This window comes from Ornithodoros turicata, chromosome 1, assembly GCF_037126465.1.
Source record: "Ornithodoros turicata isolate Travis chromosome 1, ASM3712646v1, whole genome shotgun sequence".
Taxonomy (NCBI): domain Eukaryota; kingdom Metazoa; phylum Arthropoda; class Arachnida; order Ixodida; family Argasidae; genus Ornithodoros; species Ornithodoros turicata.
The window spans coordinates 209936089-209960479 of NC_088201.1; the positions used below are offsets into that span (position 1 = coordinate 209936089).

The 24391-nt window shown below is 46.7% G+C and overlaps 1 protein-coding gene across 2 annotated transcripts in view; it reads right to left on the reverse strand.

The window, feature by feature from the left end:
* LOC135376020 (uncharacterized) overlaps nucleotides 1-24391 on the reverse strand; it is a 65464-nt gene that overhangs the window by 30685 nt on the left and 10388 nt on the right. For both annotated transcript variants that reach the window (XM_064608634.1, XM_064608641.1), the window contains exon 2: nucleotides 14769-14866. In XM_064608634.1, the coding sequence (XP_064464704.1) occupies nucleotides 14769-14866 (98 nt within the window). The remainder of the gene's footprint in view (nucleotides 1-14768; nucleotides 14867-24391) is intronic.

The following is a 24391-nucleotide window of genomic DNA, read 5'->3' on the forward strand; positions in this document are numbered from 1 at the left end:
ATATTAGAAATTACTCGCGTTGTTGTCGGCATCGGTCGAAACCAAGGTTTGACTGAAGAAGCAAACTTGAAACATCATTAATTGGGTGGCCGTGCTGGCTGAACTGGCTCGAACTGGTAGATCAGGTTTCTTAGTCACGTCAGATCACGTTGTTAAACCTAACCCTGAAGGACTTTTTTTGTCTGGCCCACATACTGGCCCTGACAATCGTTACATTGAATGACATAGATAACATTGGAGGAGCTACAGTTCAGTTTTGAGTCGATATTGACAGTAAAATTAGAATTAGTGCTTTTGAGTGACTGGGCACATTGCACTACTTTGCATATCTGACACCTGCGGTGACAGCCTATTGATGAACCTGCCGGTTATTTTACTTTTGAGCTGACCAAAGTATGTTGAAGATTGCGTGCACGCCGGTAGGCGACACGCGGCGATTGACGTGAAGATTTCCTTTGCGCGTTTCTCACTGGAGGACAATACTATGGTGGCGTCTGAGTATATAATTAATATTCGGAATATTGGTACCAAATGTTACAATTAGATTTACTGAATCGTTTTCCGCGTCACTTCTGCGTTTCGTGAATAGAGTTTGGAGACCCGTCTAACCAACTTTGTCCAAGGTTCGCTCCGTGAATGTTCGTTCTAGTTGGTTTAGATTATGTTCCGGCTCGTCGTCGTTCCAACAGATTCTCCAGTATGGGGGCTTGGCTGCAAGGGATTGCAAGCTTTGTATGCCTTGGGTGACAGCTGTGAAACGATAAGTATTGCTGCGAATCCGGTGGCTTACGGAATAAGCCCCATCGCTTAATGTTACTTGCACATCCAGGAAACTGACAGTTACGGCCGAGTAAGAATGGGTGAATTGGATGGTTAAAATGGGCTCTAAATTTCATCAGGTCTTCCTCTTCATAAACATACAATCAAGATAGCGATTGTACAGTATTGGTTATTGTTCACGCGAAGCCAAGAATGTTTCTTCCAATTCAGCCACGAAAATATTAGCATACGCAGGCGCCATTTTGGTTTCCATAGCCGTGCCGTTGGCGTAGGTAGTGGGAGCATGTAAAATGTGCCTGGTGTCGAATTTCGGGGAAGAAGATACTCGTACAAGATTGAGTCAATGCTTTTTGTTGTCCTTAGATAGGTTTTTAGGTTTGTTTAGGTTTAGGTTTTTAACGATAACAGCCTCAATTAATTTCTTCAGTAGTGTCAGCATCAAGAGCTTTGAAAAACGCTTTACAAGCCAGCCACCGATTGCACAGGAGAATCTGTTCGAACGACGATGAGCTGGAACAGAATCTAAAGCAACTAGAACGTACATTCGCGGAGCGAAAATTTCCAGCAAACCTTGTTCGGGAACCCCTGCAAACCCTGGACAAACCCGGCAGGCTCGGCAAACCCTGGACAAAGCTCGTAAGACGGATCGCCAAATCCGCCATATTCCGAATATTAATAATATACTCAGACACCACCAAAGTATTCTCCCCCAGTAAGAATTCACAAAAGAAATATTTCCTCAATCGCCAGGTGTCACCTACAGGGGTGCAAGCAGTCTTTAAGGTAGCTTACTCAGCTCAAAAGTAAAAGAACCGGCAGGTTCATCAAGAGGCTGCCACTCATGCAATGGCCGCAGATGTCAGACACCCAAAGTAATGCCATGTGCCCAGTCACTCGAAAGCCCTACTTCTAATTTTACTGTCAAAATCGACGCAGATTTGGAGTGGACTGTAACTCCTCCATTCTCATATATACATTCTATGCAATTCTATGTATTCTATGTTCCTCTGTCATTCAATGTGACGCATATCAGTGCCAAACAAAATCATGTATCTAAACAGGTGGTCGAAATTATCCGCAGTCCTACTCTGCGGCACGGGCAACATGTCGCCACACTGCATAGACAAACCTTACGTGGAACATCACGGTACCATTATTATTTGCTCAAACGTCGCCCACCTACGCATTGTTGATGAAGGCTCAATAAGGCACAAACAGCTGTCCAATGCCGGTGTGGCGACTTTTGGGACATATGAACAGATGTTCAACGTGCAGCCAAAGAGCCTCTGCTAATTTTTTCCCCATAATACTTTACTGGCTTCGCACCTTGGCTTTCAGAGGTGAGTTTCTCACCCTGACGGGAGGACATCGCGTTCCACGTGACCTTCCGACGCCACTTGGTCAAATGTCGCCTACCTGCGCATTGCTGATGAAGGCCCAGTAAGGCCGAAACAGCTGCCAAATGCCGGCGTGGCGACGTTTAAAGGGACCGAAAAGTGAATCTAAACCTATCGAAACTTTATGTTCTGCGAAAAGCTTGAACCTTCAAAAGTTCAAACATCAAAGAACTCCCCTGAAATCGCTGTAGTTTTTCTGTAATCGAATTTTCCATTATTGCATGTTCAGGGACATAGTAGGAAACCGAGCAGTCTGTCAACAATTGCATGACCTCGCGCCATCTGTCGAGGACGCATGTAATACGCACACTTCCGGGCGCTAATCCAGCGAAAACGAAAATGGCAGTGGCCATTTGCGACATGGAGGAAGGAAACACAAGGAGCGGCTCTTCCCTCCAGACAAGCGTAGCCACCCTCTAGCGGTCGCTCGAGTCAAAATCGCCATTGCTTCCTGTCCACCACGTGATCCCCTCTAAAGTTTCGGTTTTGCAAGGCTCTATTTCTCGCACTGCTCTCCGTATGATTTTGGTTTTTGAAAGTAATTTATTGTGAAAATGTGAGCACCGTCGCAGAAACGACGTATGGTAATGTGTTCCTGTCCCGGCTGTGGCTCCCGTTAAACTCAAAACAGCTCTGTCACGGGAACGTGTTTTTTCGTAAGTACATGGTAACTTGGTTTGGTCGCCCGTGTGTCTTCGAGTCATCTTGAATTGTTTATTTGGGACCTCAAACTCTGCCGCAGATTCATTTCATATCTTCTGTTGTTGTACAAATCTGATTAATGGAACGGCATTCTTTACCACTTAGTCAAGAAAAGTACATACGTTAGAAGTAGCCGTTGCCACACGTGATGTTTCCGGTACCGCGTAGTCCTTTTGCGTTCTGCACACTGTGACTGGTCTTCTAATAGAATAGTAAACATTCGAACACACAGAAAGGAAGTGCAAGCACGCGTTCAACGTAATATTGCCGTCTGAACTGCGACAGAACTCCAGCTCGCGTCGTCTGCTTTGCTGGAGCCATGCTGTCTGGGCTGTCCATGAGCCATGGAGGGTCACGTGAGCGATCACGTGGTAGACAGGAGCATCCCAGAATGCAATGCGAGGCTGGCTACGCTCGTCCCGATAGAAAACTGTCGGAGGGGCTGCTCCTTGTGTTTCCTTCCTCCATGATTTGTGACCACTTTCTACGTCGAGAATGTCGAGCCTCTTGAACATGAGTGCGCTGGAAGTCCGCATTCGAGAACTGTCGCTCACGCCGAACTGTTGTTCGTGCGTTAGCGTGCTGGAAAGTGTGTTCCTCGCAGCAGAAGATTCCTCGTCCAGAGATTAGTCGGAGTCACATTCGTCCTCAGCAGTAGCTCACCCTGCCGTGAACATGGACTGCTTTGTGAAATTTCCATGTATCAGAGAGAAGCACTTGTGTAAGCCGAAAACAAGCGCTGTTTTTTCGTCGTGCAGGTGTTCATGTGTGAAATGCAAACCGACGGATACTACGAATGGATACTACGGTTTTTGCTGCCGAGAGGTAGAGAATGCGTGTGAAAAGCAGACAGACGATTGCATCAGAACTAACGAATATTTCGAAATACTGTGCCTTGTCACCGAAGTACTGCAAGTGTCTTTTACATACATCCGAGAAACCGAGGAGCATGGCAACATACACGGCAGCGACGTGTGGTCTTTACGCGCTACTTGAACGGCAAGCTGGACGGAAAACCCTTATTTCTGCAGGAAATTTCGTTATACCACCTGTCGGCCATTCACAAAAAGGATATGGGGGACTCCGAGAAAACACAATAGAAAGTACTCCACTGGATCTCGATCTGCGTCATGCATGCTATTAGGGATGCTTTCCCATCAGTGCGCTGACCTGTAGAAATGTTTTCAGCATATTTTCATTTCTTGTTTGCTGCAAGTTTTTCTCATTGCTTTTTCTTTGCTGTCACAGCATATTATAATTACTAGTTTGTTCCTGGCGGGTTAAGTAACCTGTGGGCATAGATGTATTTGTAGGTTATACTCATGTCTCAATTGTATATGTGAGGAGTAAGTAAGATAATTTTCATCGGTGTCATTCAGCTGAACTGTGTTCATAACTTTTAGTATACTTCTTAGTGACCACGTTTCCAAATGTCAACTGATAATTGCACTACGATTGGGATTTAACACTTCATTAACTCTGTTTTGTTAAACGGAGTACTTGTAACTGATTTATTCTCACGTCACCAACTAACATTTGTAAAGAAGGACTTGAGGGCTGACTTCAAGTATTAGCAGCCCTTGATCTGGGTTCAAAGTTAACCATGTAGCATTGGTGTGGGCAATAGTACTCCAAAATGGCTAAATAATTTATTGCATAAGTTCTCTGTTACTGTAATTGAGATGTAAAGTATTATTGACAGCCCTGCAAACTGGCTTCAGTGTACACGACAAATGCATCGCAACATTTAATTGAAATATAATATAAGAGCAGAAGCAACATTTTGTCACAATTCAAACTATATATTTCTTTTTTATTGTCCAGGGATTTAACAGAGTAGGACTTCCTGCCCTCTGATGTTTTGACGTACTTGATAGAGTTGTAAAACCTGCAACAAAATAAACAAGAGAAGTAAAAACAGTTTCGTCTTTTCCTTTTTAATTTAACAAGCTAGTTATATTCTACCATTTGTTCACTTTTGTATTCTCTGTTGGTGAAAAGATTACAGGAACAGTAATGCTGCAGATCAAACATTGACCCGTCATCTTGATCAAGATCAGAGCATTTCTTCAGGCATGCTAAGTAAGACAAAAGAAATGTACAATGAAGGTTGTAGAAAAACAACAAATCTCCGACTAAAACTTTATATATGTGGATGTTACCACACCGTGTAGTTTCCATCCAAAAGTAGGACTTGGCAAGGTTCTTTGATAGGTTGTTGGCATGTTGATGTGCTATATCGTTAGAGCACATCAATATAGATGAGGGGCAAACACAGTAGACAGCGTGATAGCTGCAAACTGAAGTGAAGATTTATTCAACAGAACAAGAAACCGAAAGCATGAGTAGAGAAAGGCAGTGCCCATGCAGTGTATGGTGAACCACATTAATCTCTGAGAAGGTAGGATCGGAAAAGCAATAAAGAGAAATGACAGTTGTGTCCGAGACAGGGGAACTCTGCAAATTTAGGACCAATATGATGTGGTAACCTTGCATGGCTCACTGCAGCTCTGACACACATTGAACAATTCGAGTAGTGGGGCTTCAAAGACAATGAATGTTTGCTGTTTCACTGGGCATTGAAGTGTAGAGGATGCATCTCTAGACAATTAATTAGCGTTCCTTAGTCATAAAGTTATAACTACATCTCAACAGGAAGTATTCTTGTACCCTTCAAACAAGCTAGTAGTTCTCATCGGCTTCTTCTCTTGTTGACGTCTTGTTGATGTTCTGCATCTGTCCAAAGACTCAAAAAAATGTCACAAAGTCTGCAACCCGTAACAAATCTAGTGCTTCCATCTGTGGACTTTGCATACCTGCTTTCAGCTATTTCTGTCATGTCAACTTGAGTGCCTGGATCACACACACACGAAGCAGTCTTGCGACACTTCAACACTGGAAGGTCCCTAAAATTAAATTTGTTGATGTTAACAATGTTGAGTACGGGACGAGTAGGATAACATAAGTTCAATGGAATACGTCGTCGCTATATTATAATTTATACATGTGTGACGCCTGTACATACCTAAAACGTTGTGTTGAACTCGTCACCTCGGTGAAGCAAAATCACTGGGTACTGAGCATCCGTGTGCTTCGGACGTCTTCGCAATTCGCCTTCTACGACATCTTCGTAGTCATCGGCAGCAAAATGAGTTCAGCACACTCGACAACACGACACGACTGCTACATCTAATAACAGAGTGTTTCGAACTACATTCGTTTTCGCGCACACTCCTGTTGAATCTTGTGGTAGAAAACGCCCGCCGCCGATGGTGAACGAACATGATTTTTGCATCCCCGAACACCAAAGCTACACCAGGCATATGTAGGTCTCTCGAATAATTGACACAACAAACACGAACATGTTATTCACTTCTCTTCGCGCGACCACCCACGACGTAAACAATAAACGCGATAACACAGACGGCCTTGCAGGTGGCGCGGCGGATCGTAGCTCGTAGCGGCGAAGAAGCTGAATGCTTTAATAACGTAAAAGCTATGGAAGTGAGCGTCATTTTTAAAATGGCGTTTAGCTGTAAGATAATGTGCGTCAGCTTTGTTCTCTACAAAATTAACTCTCACGTGGTAAGGGTTGACCAATCCCTGGGAGCCCTGATGGACCTGAAACCCAAGTTGCTCTTTTTCGCCGTTCGCTGGCAGCACCGTCCAGGTTCCGGCAATCTTCAAAATATTTATACGTAAAAAATATGCCGAATTGAGAAGTAGTGCTTTCTGTGTCATATCAAACAACAATGGTGTACACGACAGTGGGCAAAAATATGGGGGTTATTTTTCACTTTTCAGTCCCTTTAAAAATATGTGGACCTATAACCATATGTTCGACGTGCAGCCAAAGAGCTTCTACTAATTTTCTTCCCTATACATATACATGTGCAGCTACAGAGCTTCGGCTATTTTTACTTTGTATATGTACTTGCTGGCTTACACTGCGGCCTCCACAGGTGGCGCTGTCACCGTGGAACATTGACGTCTTGCCGAGACACACTGTAAGCGCCGACCCAAGATCGTGTCACTTCCCTGCGCCAGGCTGACGAACTCCAAGTAGAGCGAAACAGCTGTCCTTCGCTAGCAGTGCACGATCAAATTGTTGACATATATATATATATATATATGTGTGTGTGTGTGTGTGTGTTTACAATTCAAGCGTGCCACAAACGGCCGTCCATAGCTGGGATTGTGGCACGCTTGAATTGTAAACATATGCCTCACGTGCAGCCATGGAGCATTTGCTCATTTTTATATTTGTATATATATATATATACAGGGATATATATATAGGTTGTATACATATATATGTCGATGGAAGTACAAAAAATTCAAATTCTTCCTCAGCCACCGTGGGTAGGCGCGCGCGCAACCTGCACGATAATCTAGTTAGCTCTAAGGTTAGCAAGCCAGCACATCCAGGAACCGGCTGCCGCCCGTGCGATGATCGCAGGTGTCAAATATGCAAATTAATGCAACGCACCCAAGCACTTAAAACCACTAATTCTAACTTTTCCATCAAAATTAATGGCGACTTTGACTGTAATTCATCTAACATCATTTATGTCATTCAGCGCGACATGTGCCAAGCACAATACGTAGGTCAGACCAAAACATGATTTCGGATCAGGTTCAACAACACACCGGTCTGACGTTACAAAAAAGCCAAATCTCCCGGTCTCTCGCAATTTCAAACAACCAGGTGATTCCCTAAATAATGTGCCACTTTTCATTCTCCACTCACTCAGATCGGTGGAGAGAACTACGCGAATCCTATCTCATTCACAAATTCCAATCAACCATTAACGAAGATCTCGGAGCACTGTCAACGGTGAGAACTCTGGCGGCCTAGTTGAGCTTCTTCCTTTCCGTTCCTTTCCTTTTTTTTTTCTTTTTTCAGCAAAGTCAGAAGCAGCACTCACCCTGCCCTGGAATTTCCCCCCAAGACGGACAGGGACCAAAGGAGAATGACCTCACCACCCGGACTTGACCTTCTAGAATATTCGCGTACCTGACCCACCGACAACCGCCTGTGGCGCGCCTTGTACCGATGATGACGTCACATATCAAACCTATTTAAGAAATCTGTAACCGCATGCGCATCTTTTGTGCAGACAAATACAATGCCACTGTCGAAACGTCGACCCCTTTTTGTCACCCCTTCTAACTTTTAATTTCTGCCCATTAAATGAACAGGTGTTTCTAACTTCCCTAAAATCTGCTGTCCACGTCTTTTTTCTTCCACAAATATATATATATATATATATTTATATGTGTACGCTACAAAATGGAGGTTCGAACGACCAGGGTGTTGTATATAGATAGGGGGAAAAAAGACACCAGAGACTGAAGTAGGGAGTTGGGGGAAAGTTATTTATTAAGCTGGCATTTAAACTAAAGGGCTGGGAAAGTCTACGTTTCGGCGGAAGCTCCGCCTTCTTCGGGACTAAGACGAAAATCTATGTGCAAGGTCTTTTAAAAGGTTACAAAAGTGTCGTCACAGCCGGTACAATTCCACTGCGAGGCAGTCGTCAGTGAGTCATGTTCTGGAAGGTTCCGGAAGGTTCCTGGGTCATCGGCCGGGGAGATTACGTGTTAAAGCCTTGGAATTCCAGAAAGGTCCGGGGTCCCGCTCGTTGAAAACCTGTTGTCCGTGGTGTTCTTAGCGTCATTGTGTCCAGCTGTAAAGAAAAGAAGAAAAGAGGCAGCGGCCACTCCGAGGGCACACAGAAAAAAAGTTATCCGGATATCCTTCTTACGGTTGATAGCACTCCTTTATCCTCATTTATTAGAGATTGGAATTTGTAGATCAAGTACGATTCGCGTTGCTCTCTGCAGCGATCGGATATGAAATTTGACTCTAAGATAAAAAGTGCGACGTTACTAATGGAATGACCGGGTCGACTAAAATGGCGGGAAACCGGGAGGCTACCTTTTTTCGAAACACCTGATCGGTGGTTATTGAATCGAATGCCAAATGAATTTTTACTTTGACCTACATATTCCGCGGAGCATGTTGTACATTGAATGATATAAATAATGTTACTGGAGTTACAGTCAAAGTCACCATTGATTTTTAGAGAGAAGTCGGAGTTTGTACTCTTGACCGCTGCCGTGCTTTGCATTCATTTGCATATCTGACATATTTTACCATTGCATGGATGGCATCCCGCCGTGGGTGTTAATGGTTTGGCAACTTTGGAGTTGACTAGTCTATCTTGAAGGTTGGGGGCACGTCTGTAGGTAACTCGTGGCTCCTCGGCAAATATTTGTCGTGTCCGTTCAGATTGCAGAAGCATGCTATGGTGGCGGTGGAGGATACTGTTAATATTACCCGCGCCTGCACCGAAGGTAAGAACAAGGTTTACGCGGTCGTCCTTGGGTTCGTCGTTGCGTTTACCGAATATGTTCCTCCGGTCTGTTTGTCGTGCTCTGGACAGGGCGTCTTTTACTAGGCTGGGTGGAAAATTACGAAAATTACGACGAGATGACCAGCGTTAATCGTAATTTTCCACCCAGTCTAGTAAAAGACGCCCTGTCCAGGGCACGACAAACAGACCGGAGGAGCTTATTCGGTAAACGCACAGACGAATCCAAGGACGACCGCGTAAATCTTGTTCTTACCTTTGGTGCAGGCGCGGGTAATATTAACAGCATCCTCCACCGCCACCATAGCATCCTTCTGCAATCTGAACGGACACGACAAATATTTGCCGAGGAGCCACGAGTTACCTACAGACGTGCCCGCAACCTTCAAGATAGACTAGTCAACTCCAAAGTTGCCAAACCATTAACACCCACGGCGGGATGCCATCCATGCAATGGTAAAATATGCCAGATATGCAAATCAATGCAAAGCACGGCAGCGGTCAAGAGTACAAACTCCGACTTCTCTCTAAAAATCAATGGCGACTTTGACTGTAACTCCAGTAACATTATTTATATCATTCAATGTACAACATGCTCCGCGGAATATGTAGGTCAAAGTAAAAATTCGATTCAATAACCACCGATCAGATGTTTCGAAAAAAGGTAGCCTCCCGGTTTCCCGCCATTTTAGTCGACCCGGTCATTCCATTAGTAACGTCGCACTTTTTATTCTAGAGTCAAATTTCACATCCGATCGCTGCAGAGAGCAACGCGAATCGTACTTGATCTACAAATTCCAATCTCTAATAAATGAGGATAAAGGAGTGCTATCAACCGTAAGAAGGATATCCGGATAACTTTTTTTCTGTGTGTCCTGGGAGTGGCCGCTGCCTGTTTTCTTCTTTTGTTTACAGTTGGACACAATGACGCTAAGAACACCCCGGACAACAGGTTTTCAACGAGCTGGACCCCGCACCTTTCTGGAATTCCAAGGCTCTGACACGTAATCTCCTCGGCCGATGACCCAGGAACCTTCCAGAACATGACTCACTGACGCCTGCCTCTCAGTGGAATTGTACCGGCTGTGACGACACTTTTGTAACCTTTTAAAAGACCTTGCACATAGATTTTCGTCTTAGTCCGGAAGAAGGCGGAGCTTCCGCCGACACGTAAGCCTCCCCAGCCCCTTAGTTTAAATGCCAGCTTAATAAATAACTTTTCCCCACTCTCTACTTCAGACTCTGGTGTCTTTCCCCCCCCCCCCCTATTTATATGTGTATATACATCTTTTTTGTGTTGTTCTGTTTTGCGATATCCTTATAGGTTTTAGTTCCCAATGCTGCACGTGTAACAACCTATGAACATCCTTTCTTTTTTGTATTATGTCCGTCTTTATCACACACCTACGTAATGTCCCAAGGGACCTTTAGGGTACATTGAATAAATAAATACATCCACACCACAAAACAGCGTGACCATTCGCAAGTGCGATGAGCTCATCCCCGGACGTGGCTAATAATATTCTAGATGCTGACTTTGTGAGAAGCGCCACCTGGCACGACCTGCTCCACTGTGACGTCACTTTGGACTTTCGGAAGCCCTGTGAAGTCAGTTAATACTTTTGTCCTGAAGAAGGCGGAGCCTCCGCCGCAGAGGAGACTTCAGTAAAAATGTAAATTTCCGTTATCACATTTTAATTAGCTAGTTTAATTCATAATAAATATGTCGTTTTTTTACTTAATACTCTTACTCCTGTTGTCCACGTCTCACCCAATCTGATCGTATGAGACAGGTGTTTCTGGAACCACCCTGCGTGACTTATCGCCGAGCAAGGAACATCCAAGATAGACTTGTGAACGCCAACTTAAACAAGCCTCCGGAACATAGCGGTTGTCAGCCATTCAACGGACGCAGGTTCAAGAATTGTAAATTAATGCAAACTGCTGCCAAGCACAAATTCTAACCGTCGCACAAAAATCGGTGGTCTATTTAACTGCAACTCCTGTAACGTGCTTTCTCTCCTTCACTGTACTGAGTCGAAGGCTCAATATATCGGTCAAACAGCTATGTCCTTCAGAATCCGATTCAATAGCCACAGATCTGATGTCTTAAAGAAACCTAATCCGCCAGCGTCTCGACATTTTAGTAAACCCGGCCACTCAATTAACAACATAACCATTTTCGTTCTGCAGGCGGGTTTTCCATCCTAACGCCTTAGACAACAACGAGAATCATCCCTTATCTACAAATTTAAAAGCCAGGTTCACAGAACCCAGGCGTCCTCTCGGCGGTTCGCAGCCTAAATTCCTAATTTTCTCAGAATACATCCGGTCTTTTCTATCTCTTTCAGATTGCCGGGTTGGTCAGTCCAGGAAATGATTGCCTTCCAGCGAAGAACATGACCGCGTGTGGCTCATTTTACAATTTTTCTTTAACCTGTTTACGTTTATTTGACAAAACACGTGTGCTGCACTCTCCCCTTGTACATACTCCCCTCTCATTCTTTGAAATTGTCGTGTGTCACCATAATCACTCCTGTTGAAGACAACACCGCTGTCGGAAAGTCTGATATCCCCGCTTAGTTTTTAGTAAAGTCTCGTTTTATACTATGAAAGATGAAAGTCACTGAAAAGGTTAGCCAGCTGTAGGAGTCGAATCTACATCTTCTGGATTGCCGGTCCAGGGCTCTACCAATTGAGCTAAGCTAACACGCCTTCTCAGCCACTTCCAGGGTGCGTCATCTGAAGGGACAAATCAGCCACTCTCTCACTCATCCTCCTTTCACTCTTACATTTTTGCTCACTCATACACACATCCATACGACGGGATCGACGCAGGCGGCAACTGTTCAACATGAGAGAACTGATGTTCTTAGGATGGAACAACATAGAAGGGACAAGGGGAAGGGCTTCGTATGTGTTTGTCCCTTCTATGTTGTTCCAGCCTCAGAACATCAGTCCTCTCCTTTTATACTCTTTCTCTGTAGCAGCACTGTCTCTATTTCTGATCCTTATTGAATATATCAACCCTGCAACTCCGTCTCCGTATCAAGCCGTCTGAAATATCAACCTTTTAAACCTATACATAGAGGGTATCTTATTTCTTTTTTTTTTTCGATACAGATTTTTCACTTAAAAAAAACTATAAGTGCTATAGACATGGTACTGGGCCGGCAGACGTTCTTGGCCATATGTTGCTCAACCATCAAATGAATAATTAGCTCAAAACCGTTTATTAATTTTTTTATTATAAAAGCTACGAAGTTGTCCCAATGAGAACATCTGGCGCTTTCGGTGAGGTGATATCGCAGACGTTTTCAGCAAACCGTTCAGCCGTTTTGTTTATTTTGTTCATTGCGCATCCTGGGAGACCCGCTAAAAGCAAACAGAAAATGCAACACAAGGTAAGCGCATTTCCGAAACCATCACCCGATATATGTACGAATATTTTTGTTTTGTTTCCGCTAGTTAAAGCTCATCTTCGACGCATGAAGCTGCACTGTGCTCCTTCATCCTCTCACATTGGGGGTGAAGGAAAGACGCGTCTCCGAAGATGCGCAATGAAGAAAATAAAGAAAACATGGTGTTCCTTCACGAATTCTACCGAATGGATTTTTGTTCTGAAAACGGCTACTATATCAGGTCACCGAAAGGAACATATGTTCTCATCGGGACAACTCCGTGGCTTTTATAATTAAAAAGCTAATTAACGATTTTGCGTAATTAGTCATTTGACGGTTGAACAACATATGGACACGAAAGTCCGCAGGCCCAGACATGATAGAAGTGAAAACAGGATGTCTACAGCCCTTATAGTTTTTTTAATGAAAAATCTGTATGAAAGAAAAAAAGGCACCCTCTATATGTATCCTAATATGTCCCAAACGTCGCCACAGCAGCACTGGACAGCTGTGGACAGCTGTTTCAGCCTTATTGGGCCATCATCTGCAATGCGTAGGCGACGTTTGAGCGAGTGGCGTCAGAAGGTCACGTGGAACGTGATATCCTCTCGTCAGGGTGAGGGGCTCACCTCTGAAAGCCCGGTGCAAAGCCAGTGAAGTATAAAGGGAAGAAAAGTAGCAGAAGCTCTTTGGCTGCACGTTAACATATGTTTATAAGTACCAAACGTCGCCATACCAGCACTGGACAGCTGTTTCGGCCTTATTGGGCCTTCGTCAGCAATGCGTTGGTGGGCGACGTTTGAGCGAGTGGCGTCGGAAGGTCACGTGGAACGTGATGTCCTCTCGTCAGGGTGAGGGACTCACCTCTGAAAGCCCAGTGCAAAGCCAGTGAAGTATAACGGGAAGAAAAGTAGCATAAGCTCTTTGGCTGCACGTTAACTTACGTTTATAAGTGCCAAACGTTGCCACACCAGCACTGGACAGCTGTTTCGGCCTTATTGGGCCTTCATCAGCAATGCGTTGGTGGGCGACGTTTGAGCGAGTGGCGTCGGAAGGTCACGTGGAACGTGATGTCCTCTCGTCAGGGTGAGGGACTCACCTCTGAAAGCCCAGTGCAAAGCCAGTGAAGTATAACGGGAAGAAAAGTAGCATAAGCTCTTTGGCTGCACGTTAACATACGTTTATAAATGCCAAACGTTGCCACACCAGCACTGGAGAGCTGTTTCGGCCTTACTGGGCCTTCATCAGCAATGCGTTGGTGGGCGACGTTTGAGCGAGTGGCGTCGGAAGGTCACGTGTAACTTGATGTTTTCAAGTCAGGGTGAGACACTCACCCCTCACCAAACCAAACTGTGCCCCAACGTACAAAACCTTTTGTTGTTGTTGTTGTTCATACAGTGTAAGAAAGTGAGAAAAGCCTTTCACGCATACTGATAGATGCCGTTGCAGACAGACTTGTCCGCTCTCATCTATCGTCCTCTGTGTACGCTTGGCGGGACGTATACTCCTCGATCCGCGTGACGTCACTCGCGCGGATTTCTCCTGCTCCGGTCCCTCCAGTGAACTCGTCCTAAGGGTGCATTCACAGGAGGGACACATCCCCGGACCGGTCCGCGTAAACCTCGTAGAGTCATCCCTCTTCGGACCCCCAAGCATCAGTTCCAACCAGTGGATCTCTTATCTCAGACCTAAAAACTCTCCCCCACACTGGCGGGAGATCCGGCGAGCTTGCACCATTCCTCGACTGGTATTACTTGAGGCGTCCTGCAACCCTGGTGATCTCTAATGGCGTCGATCGGCAAAGCTGTATACCGCGAAGGAAGTGCGCTCCTTTCTTTTTCGTTAATATAACATTTTTTTTCATGCTCAGTGTTCAGTGTTCAGTATTCATGCACCTCTTGAAGTGTAGTGGAAAAACACGAATCCTGGAATCGTACGCCGAGGGCAGCCACAGCGGCAGATGTGATCTCCCGCGTGCACCTCCTCGTGTGAATTCGCTGTCAGCGCGTGTTCGGTTCTCGTGACGTTACCAGACCGACCGTGGATTAATCCCGAACGCGGTCCCTCCTGTGAACTTGCACGAACTGCATTCCAGAAAACGGGTCTTCACTTACGTAGCATAGCTGTCCCCAAGCGTGTAGAACAGTAGAGAAATCGTAGCGTTACTGCAGATGGCATGAGGCGCGTGTTGCTCAATGGCATCCACTGGCACCTGTAATCAATACACACAAATGCAAATAAACAAAACTTACATACACTTACAAGCATTGTAATTCCGACGCACAGTCCACGCCCAGAACATCTTTTTGGGCCAATTCCTCGAAAATTGCGAGCCTTTCGGGGACTCAGTGTGATATCGCGTGAAAGGCAAGGCCTGACCAGGCCTGAAAGATTCACGATGATTACATAGGAAACTTCTGCCAAACTTGGTTTACTTGCATACCGCAGTGGCGCTCGGGACAGAATGGTGGCGATTTCGTTGGATGGCAGGAAGTGCAAAAACGTTAAAATATGTCAAAGAATACTAAATTATGGATTTGTAGCGCACATTTTTAAGAATTCAGTCCTAGCAACAGCTTGAACATATGTGAATGCTCATGTGTGCATACATAATAAAAAAAAACGATGACAACAGTTAGGGTTGTCGTCTGCTATGATAATTTGGATTCGTGTACATTACACCGGAGCCCGAGCATTTAAATTAATTCTATATAGCATTCTGCCTTCAAATTTCAGAGGGGCGAAAAGGTGAAAAGGTTCGCCAGCTGTAGAAGTCGAACCCGAATGTGGGTTCGACTCCTACAGCTGGCCAACCTTTTCAGTGACTTTCGTCTTTCATCGTTAATTTCTTAGGCTAATTGAGGCTTTGTATGTATTTGTCCCTTCTATGTTGTTCCAGCCTCAGAACATCAGTTCTCGCATGTTCAACAGTTGCCGCCTGCGTCGATCCCGTCGTATGAATGTGTGTGCGTGAGTGAGCAAAAATGTAAGAGTGAGAGGAGGATGAGTGAGAGAGAGTGGCTGGTTTGTCCCTTCAGATGACGCACCCTGGAAGTGGCTGGGAAGGCGTGTTAGCTTAGCTCAATTGGTAGAGCCCTAGACCGGCAATCCCGAAGATGTGGGTTCGACTCCTACAGCTGGCTAACCTTTCATCGTTAATTTCTTAGGCAAATTGAGGCTTTGTATGTATTTGTCCCTTCTATGTTGTTCCAGCCTCAGAACATCAGTTCTCACACCGAACTGCTGTGTTCTTTTCTTTTGAGCGTCCAGCAAGAAGACACAATACTGAGTTTTTGTGGATCCTTCGCGAAGGCAATAGCGCGCGATATGCTGAAACTGACGAATATATCAGGAACAAGATCGACAACGAATGAACCACAGCCTATTGCAAACGTCACGAACATTTCGAAACTGATTCTTTGGAGACTTCTCCGCAAAGTCCGTGTTAGCCTGTGCAAACATTGTAGGCCGAGAGCAGGAGGTGACCTGGGTTGGAATAGAATTCCGGCGCCGGAAATTTTCCCTGGGTTTTCCTCAGGCACTCTAAGACAAATGTCACCATCACTCTTGTAGCGCCATTATCATCGTAAGCGCGCAGCCTGCCAAGGCGCGCGAGATATAAATCGGCGCTCGTTCAGTTGCTCTCTGACGAGTATCCAGCGAACAGATGTCCTGGTCTCTCCCTCGTCTAGCAACAGCTGGTGACCCGGACGTTCCATTGCACCATCGTCGTCATTATGCATTCCGGCGACGCTCCCATGAATGGGCAGCCCCCAGCGACGACATCTGCGACAACGCCTGTGATGCTTTCCATCTCCGTTAAGCTCCCTCCATATTGGGACCGGAACCCCTCGACATGGTTCATCCAAGCCGAGGCGCAGTGCCATCTTGCCGGCTCTCGTCCCAACGCACCAAGTTCGATCATGTCATCGCAGCCCTTCCTCCATCGGCGGCGGAAGAGGTATTTGACATCATCACACGCCCCCCGCCGACAACCCGTACTTTTCACTGAAGAACGCTTTACTTAAATGAACGTCCCCCTCTGACCGCGCACCGCTCCAGCAGCTTCTCTCTTCTGAGGAACTTGGCGACCGACGCCCCTCTCAACTTCTGCGCCACATGAGGCAGTTACTCGGCGAAGGAACTGACGCCACGACTCAAAACTTCCTCCGCGAGTTGTTCCTTCAACGCCTTCCTCGCAACGTTCAGATCGTCCTTGCCCCCGCCTTCAGGCTATCTATCGACAAGTTGGCTAGTTTAGCCGACGCGGTCATGGAAGTTGCTGCACCTTCCGTACCAAGTGTTGCAGCGTTACAGGCCTCCGCTGCGGACCAGTCGTCCACCATAAGATAATTCTCCCGCACGGCCCAGCCTGGCCACTTTTTCGCAGCAGGTCAACCATCTCACCAGCCTCGTCGCTGCTTTGACAGCACGTTCCAGATCGCCCCCATCACGACGTCGACGTTCCCGCTCCCCAAGGCACCCGCGGCGTCCCCGCTCACGGCGTGGATCTCCCAACAGCCTTTGCTGGAACCACAGTCGTTTCGGCCAGAACGCCCACCACTGCCTCCAACCATGTACGAGGTCGGGAAACCCGCCAGCCAACTACTGATGGCGGCGAGTGGACATGGCATTACTGGCTGCCGCCTATTTTACATCACGGACCGTTCGTCTGGCATGCGTTTTTTGCTTGATACCGGCGCGGAGGTCAGCGTCATACCTGCCCCCAAGTTGTACCGCCGATCACGAGAAGCATGTTTCAAGCTTAAAGCAGCCAATGCCTCAACGATCCCCGTCTACTGCCAAAAGTCTTTGACCTTGAACGTTGGCCTTCGACGATCTTTCCAGTGGCTCTTCTTGGTCGCTGACGTTACTCAGGCAATCTTGGGAGCAGACTTTCTCCACCACTTCCACCTGATCGTCGGCGTTGCCAAGAAGCGCCTCGTTGACTATTTGACCCACTTGTCAGTCCACCGAATTTGCGCCCAACCTGTTCCGCAGCGAATTATGACCCTTATCGAACCGGAATCACCATACGCGTACATGCTCAAAGATTTTCCAGCACTTACTAAGCCACCGGATTGGAATCAGCCTGTACAGCACGATGTTGTGCACCATGTCATCACCAAGGGTCATCCTGTACATTTCCGACCCCGCAGGCTTGCGCCCGAGAACTATAAGATTGCCAGGGCTGAATTCGACCACATGCTCGAGCAGGGCATCATCCGCCCATCCTCGAGCACATGGGCATCGCCTCTACATATGGTGCCGAAAAAGACTGGGGATTGGCGCCCCTGCGGCGATTATCGCGCGTTAAATTGTGTCACCGTACCGGACAGTTATCCTGTTCCCCACATTTTGGATTTTGCTGCCAACATGCTCGGTGCCTCCATCTTCTCGAAGATAGACCTCGTGCGCGCTTATCACCAAATCCCCATGGCACAAGAAGACATTTCCAAGACGGCTATCACCACCCCGTTTGGTTTGTACGAGTTCCTGCGAATACCTTTCGGGCTGCGAAATGCCGCACAGACGTTCCAAAGGTTTATCGATTCGGTAACCCGTGGCCTCCCGTTCGTCTACGCCTATATTGACGATCTGCTGGTCGCTCGCCGCTCGCCTGAGGAACACGCCCAACACCTCCGTGCGCTCTTCATGCGACTCCAACAGCATGGCATCGTGATCAACGCCGCGAAGAGCGAATTCGGCGTTACTGAACTCGACTTCCTTGGACACCGGATAACCAAAGACGGCATTCTCCCCCTACCATCCAAAGTCGCCGCTATCCGCAGTTTCCCCCGACCTGACTCCATCACCAAGCTGCGCCAATTCCTCGGGATGGTAAATTTTTACCGCCGTTTCGTACCTTCCATCGCGGCTACTCTCCAACCACTTGACGACCTCCTATCATCGCGCAAGCAGCGTTCGTCGACCTTACTCTGGACACCTGAAACCACAAGCGCATTCGAGAAGATACGACTTGACATCGCTGCAGCATCCCTACTCATTCACCCACGGCACGACGCCCCACCATGCGTCATGGTGGATGCCTCCGATACTGCCGTCGGCGCGGTGCTCCAGCAGCGGGTGTCTTCTTCGTGACAGCCTTTGGCATTTTTCTCGCGTAAGCAGAAACCCGCAGAAAGACGATACAGCACATTTGGTCGTGAGCTTCTCGCTGCTTACCTCACCGTTAAGCACTTCAGGCATTTTCTTGAGGGTCGTTCTTTCACCATCTACACCGACCACAAACCGCTCACCTACGCATTGTCATCTGCTGGAAGTTCATACGCACCAAGAGAGATTCGACATATTTCCTTTATCTCCGAATTCACTACGGACATTCAGCACGTGAGCGGAGCTAACAACCCCGTCGCGGACGCTCTCAGCCGCGCCGTCACCAACATCCAGACCGCCGACCCACTGACACCACAGCCATTATCCTTGGATGCCTTAACCAAAGCGCAAGCCGGAGACAACGAGTTATCCTCCTTCCGCGCGAGCAAGTCTACCGCCTTGTCGATTGAGGATGTCCTTCTGTCCGGCGCCTCTTCAACTGTAGCCTCCGACACGTCGCAAGGCCATCCTCGCCCCTTCCTTCCCGCACAGTTCCGTCGACCCGTCTTCGACAGCTTTCACTCGTTATGCCACTCAGGCGTCCGAGCAACGCAGAAGGCCATCACTCAGCGATACGTCTGGCCCCGGATGCATGCGGTTATTAATCACTGGGTCCAGTCCTGCCTCCCCTGCCAACGCAACAAAGTTCAGCGCCACACCCGTCTTCCGCCTTCGACTTTCACACCACCTGACCAGCGTTTCGACCACATCAATATCGACCTTGTTGGTCCCCTCCCGCATTCTCAAGGCTTTAGATACCTACTCACCATCATCGATCGATTCACACGCTGGCCATAAGCAATCCCTCTACCTGATGCGACAGCGCCTACCGTCGCCTCAGCTCTCATCCGCGAATGGGTATCCCGATGCGGGGTTCCCTCGCTGATCAACACGGATCGAGGCACACAATTTGAATCGGCGCTGTTCACAAATCTCATGAATACCCTCGGCACCCGCTGTATCCGCACCACAGCTTATCATCCCTCATCCGATGGCCTTGTGGAGCGCTTACATCGTCAAATCAAGGTTGCGTTGCGGGCCACCCCAGAGACCCCTTGGCCAGAGGCAATACCTGTCATCCTCCTTGGCATCCGCACCGCCTTCAAGCAGGACTTCGGGGCAACCTCAGCCGACATGGTGTACGGTTCGGTCCTCCGCCTCCCCGGTGACTTTGTCGCGCCAGCCCCGAACATTACCCTTTCTGCGGCGGACTTTGTATCCCGCCTCCGGGATGCCATGGCTTCTCTGCGTCCCGCCTGTACTCGCCAGCTTGCACGGAGACCCGCCTATCAACACCCCGAACTGTGCCCGTGCACGCATGTTTTCGTCCGTTGTGACAGCGTCCGGAAGTCTCTGCAACCCCCCTACACCGTCCCTCACCCCGTAATGCACCGGTCGTCCTCATTCTTCACTGTACTCATCAACGGACGGCAGGACAGCGTCAACATCGAGCGTTTAAACCCAACATGGCTTGACAGCACCCCACCCGCCAGTACCATCCCGACTGTCTCATTCATCGACGGCTCCCTTCCTTCTCTCCCTTCACCGGCCGCTACCTGTAATCCCAACCGTCGAGTCTACTGGGCGAAGCACCTCGTCATCAGTCGACGCAATCCTGCATCGCCTTAGGGGAGGAGCAGTTGTAGCGCCATTATCATCGTCAGCGCGCAGCCTGCCAAGGCGCGCGAGAAATAAATCGGCGCTCGTTCAGTTGCTCTCTGACGAGCATCCAGCGAACAGCTGTCCTGGTCTCTCCCTCGTCTAGCAACACTCTAAACCTAGTACCGTCTAGTAAAGGATAAAAATTTCATTTTTTTACCCTCTATTTCAAAAGTTACCCTGTAAACTATGGACTGTACCCTCTATGAACGTTACACACATCACCTATAAATATATGTCACTGTACTAACCGCAACACAGGTCTACGTAAAAGTTACAGCTTGACCAGGTATGGCTGCCTCTAGGACGCCTGCCTCTTCACAGACACTACATAACCAATGGTATTCAAAATTAGCTCTCATTTAGTGAAGAACACAACCTGTCTTTTGCAACATATAGCTATAGCATACGTAATTCATGTAGAGGTATCCAGTGGCGAAGAACGATCGATAACTGTACTGTTGGGGACACGGTTATCTAAAATCTCCAGCCCGTGGCGGAACTATCCCCCATCGGCGATGTCGGGTTCGAAGGAACTGTACCAATACCCTCCCCGAGTGGTGGCCGCGCTGAACTGCTCTCCCTGGCAGACGACGCTGAGAATGCGCTGGTACTCTCTGCCGACAGGTGGCACTGCGTGGCCTTACCTCGGGCACTGTAATGGTATCGCTCCTTCGTGCGCGACATCGCCGATAGGGGACTGCTTCGCCATGGGCTTGAGATTTTAGACAGCCGTGTCCCCAACAGTACATGCGCAGATTCACATGCACTACAAATGGAAGAAACAATTGGAACTGCAAAATATTTATTATATAATTTGAAAACTGGCACTACACCGGAGGCAGGAGCACGAGGACGTCACAATACAGTCAGTGACATTCAGTTTCAACGAAGTATACTCTTTACAGTCCTCACGTGGTTGCAAGTCCCTATCAGTACTTCGAGAACGTTCCTATTGCTTTCTGATATCTGGGAATGACACGTAAGCGACGCGATTGTAACAAATCAGAGGCAGACGAGGAAGTGAAACACAAAAGGATGAGAAATGGTTAAGCAAAGAAGGGGCGTCACACACTGTGTTGAGCCGTTGAACCGCGTTGAAGAGACGGACAGACTAGACAGACAGACGCTGCGATCAGCGTCACTAGACTGTCCAGCAAAACACTCCACAACGGACACTTTGTAGTGAACACAAGGTACAAATACCCTGATTATGTTCCATTACTTCAATCAATCTGAACACAATCCGCACTTTATGCAGAAACAGAGCCACAGTAACGTAACGCACACTGGTTCGAAACTCTCGTATTGTTGCTTGACGAATTTTTGGCGGACGATCTACCGGACGGATTCTTGTTCTGGAAACAGCTAGGATATCAGGTGTCCGAAAGGAACAGATGCTCTCCTTGAACTCTGGGATATACACATATATGCTGCTACGCAAATGACAATTTAACCAATAGAATAACAGACAAGAAAAAAGGGTTATATGTCTCCCCCTCTCCTCATTCTATTTGACAGGCAGCCCCAGTATCATTCTGAGTGTGCCCGTGCGTCCCCTTTGAGATAACTTATCTCGGACAGAAGCAAATCCAACAGCGGACTGCTTACACATGCAACTGTCTTGGATTTCTCTAACCACTTTATGTTTAACCGCGGCCTTGAGCTCTGTGTTTTGGAAATTTAGGCAGCATCCAGAGTCCCTTCAATGTGTTGCCATGTTTCTCGAGGGCATCGAAAGTCTGTCCTTGGCTGCCTGTGTTTCACTATGGCTCCCAGATACAAACTACACCATTTCAGCACAGTAGGAAACACATATTTGTAAATAGCATCTGTTGATTGTACTGTACATGCCCCCCCATATAAAGGATCATAGTGGATGCTACATCTTGTGCGATAATGTCAGGAACACAAAAAAGCTAGATTTTAAACCACTCTTACGTCGTAGTAGTAGTACTTGAGTGAAGCTACGCAATTGCTGTCCCGCAAATAATTTAAAATATATGTTTCATCTGCCAGCGTGATGATCCCCTGAAAAGCAATTCACACTTGGCCGGAACTACCGGTGCTAAAACCTATCCCTGACATGTGTAGCCATCAGGGAGGAAACCCAAGGGCTGCGGTGGAAAAGACAAACACACACGGGCTATGTCCTCACTGTGTATCAGCTGCTCTGGCTACTAAGAAGAACATGTTCCAAATTAATATAACATGGCTTGACATGATACGCCGGCGAAAGCTAACCAATAAGATTAGTAGTTAAATGTACAATACATAAACACTTGCCATAACATGACAGTTTCCTTCCTGCATTCATGCGCTACCATTCAACCCACATAAAGAGTGTACTGAACCTTTTTATAGCATTACACGATCGTTTGACAGAACATGAAGAAAATTACATAGCACACGATAAAAGTAGAGTGAACATAATGTGCAGAAAAAATGGCTAGGAAGCAAGCGAGCTGGTGAAGATGATGCATGATGTAAAACTCCGAGACTAGGGAAGACAAAGAGACGTGTTTGTGTCTGTCCCTTCGTGTTCCCTAGTCTTGGGGTTTTAGATCATGCATAATGTGCAGCTTTCCATTCACGCCTAATGGCCGTAGCAGTAATGCATGAAGGCCACTGCTAAGTTTTGGTAAGAAACACCACTTCACGGTTGCCATGTCTAAATGAAACGTACCTGACCTGATCCAAATTAACCCTTCTGAGTCTGGAACACACAAAGAAAAACACGCAACACACGCCACAACATTAACAGATAGGCAAATGAGCTGTGGCGAGCTCCACCTTGGGACAAAGTCACTGACTGGTATCAACCTCTGACTGGTAGCAGGACGGTCCACGTTCAATTCCTGGTGCTAGCACTGACTGGCTTTTTTATGAATTATTTGTTGAAGTTTCGATGTGCTTGAGAACATGAACCATTCGTCAACCATTGTATCCTCATGAGGTGATGAGGGTTTGTGATCCCAAAGAGACTCCCTTTCTGGCATGTGTCCATGTGGTTGCTCATCACTGCAGAACAAAAAAAGAAAACAAGAAAAAGCATTTAATGACAAGAAATGGATAGTCATATTTACTTTATAATGATTGTGCACAACAAAAAGAAGACTTTCGCACAGAAGGCTGTACTTCTTGAGGTCTAACATCAAGTTACAAAATTCCAGAATATATAGGAGGTAGGTATATAAGAGGTATTGAAGGTAGAGAACAAGTAGAGTTATTGAGTTGTCGAGTTGAGTTGTTGAGTTGAGGGGGAGTTGTACCCCCTTTTTATTTTATTATATGTGATTGTATAATTATTTTTATGTCTGTACCTACCCTCGCTCTCTACATTGCAACATGTTTTATATATTCTGGGATTTTGTAACTTCATGTTAGACATTAACAAGAGCAGCCTTGTGCACGAAAGTCTCGTCTCATTAAAATTTAGATGCTCTCAACAGTGTTCTTTCTGTTGTGAATCTCTATCGCAGCATACCTGCACATTGCTTTTCTACGTACTGTGACTTTGCAGTAAGAGTGTGGACTTTTGGTAAAAAGACTATACAGCACTGCTCAGGTATTTTAGCCTATCGAACAGTATGTATGTATGCAGTATGCACACAGTATTTGTGCACCGGACCCACTAAAAATGTAATGAATGTGGCATTGCCCACGGTAATGCACCAAGTTCAATACAATTATTGTAGAATCCAAGTATTTTAGCTTACATGTCAATCCAGTACCAAATCCAGTGTGAAGTTGTGAAAAATAAATAGTTTCAATTTTTCTTAGCTCTCAGAACAGAGACAGTGAATTAATAAGAATAGACAATGTTAACATGAATTCTGGGCTCTTCTTCAATTAAAGATTCACAGATAGTAAAGGCACCTTCCTCAATAGACGTTGATGACACTGAAAATTCTAAAACGTTATCAGAGGTGACATCAGCTTCTGCGTGTCAGAAAGGATT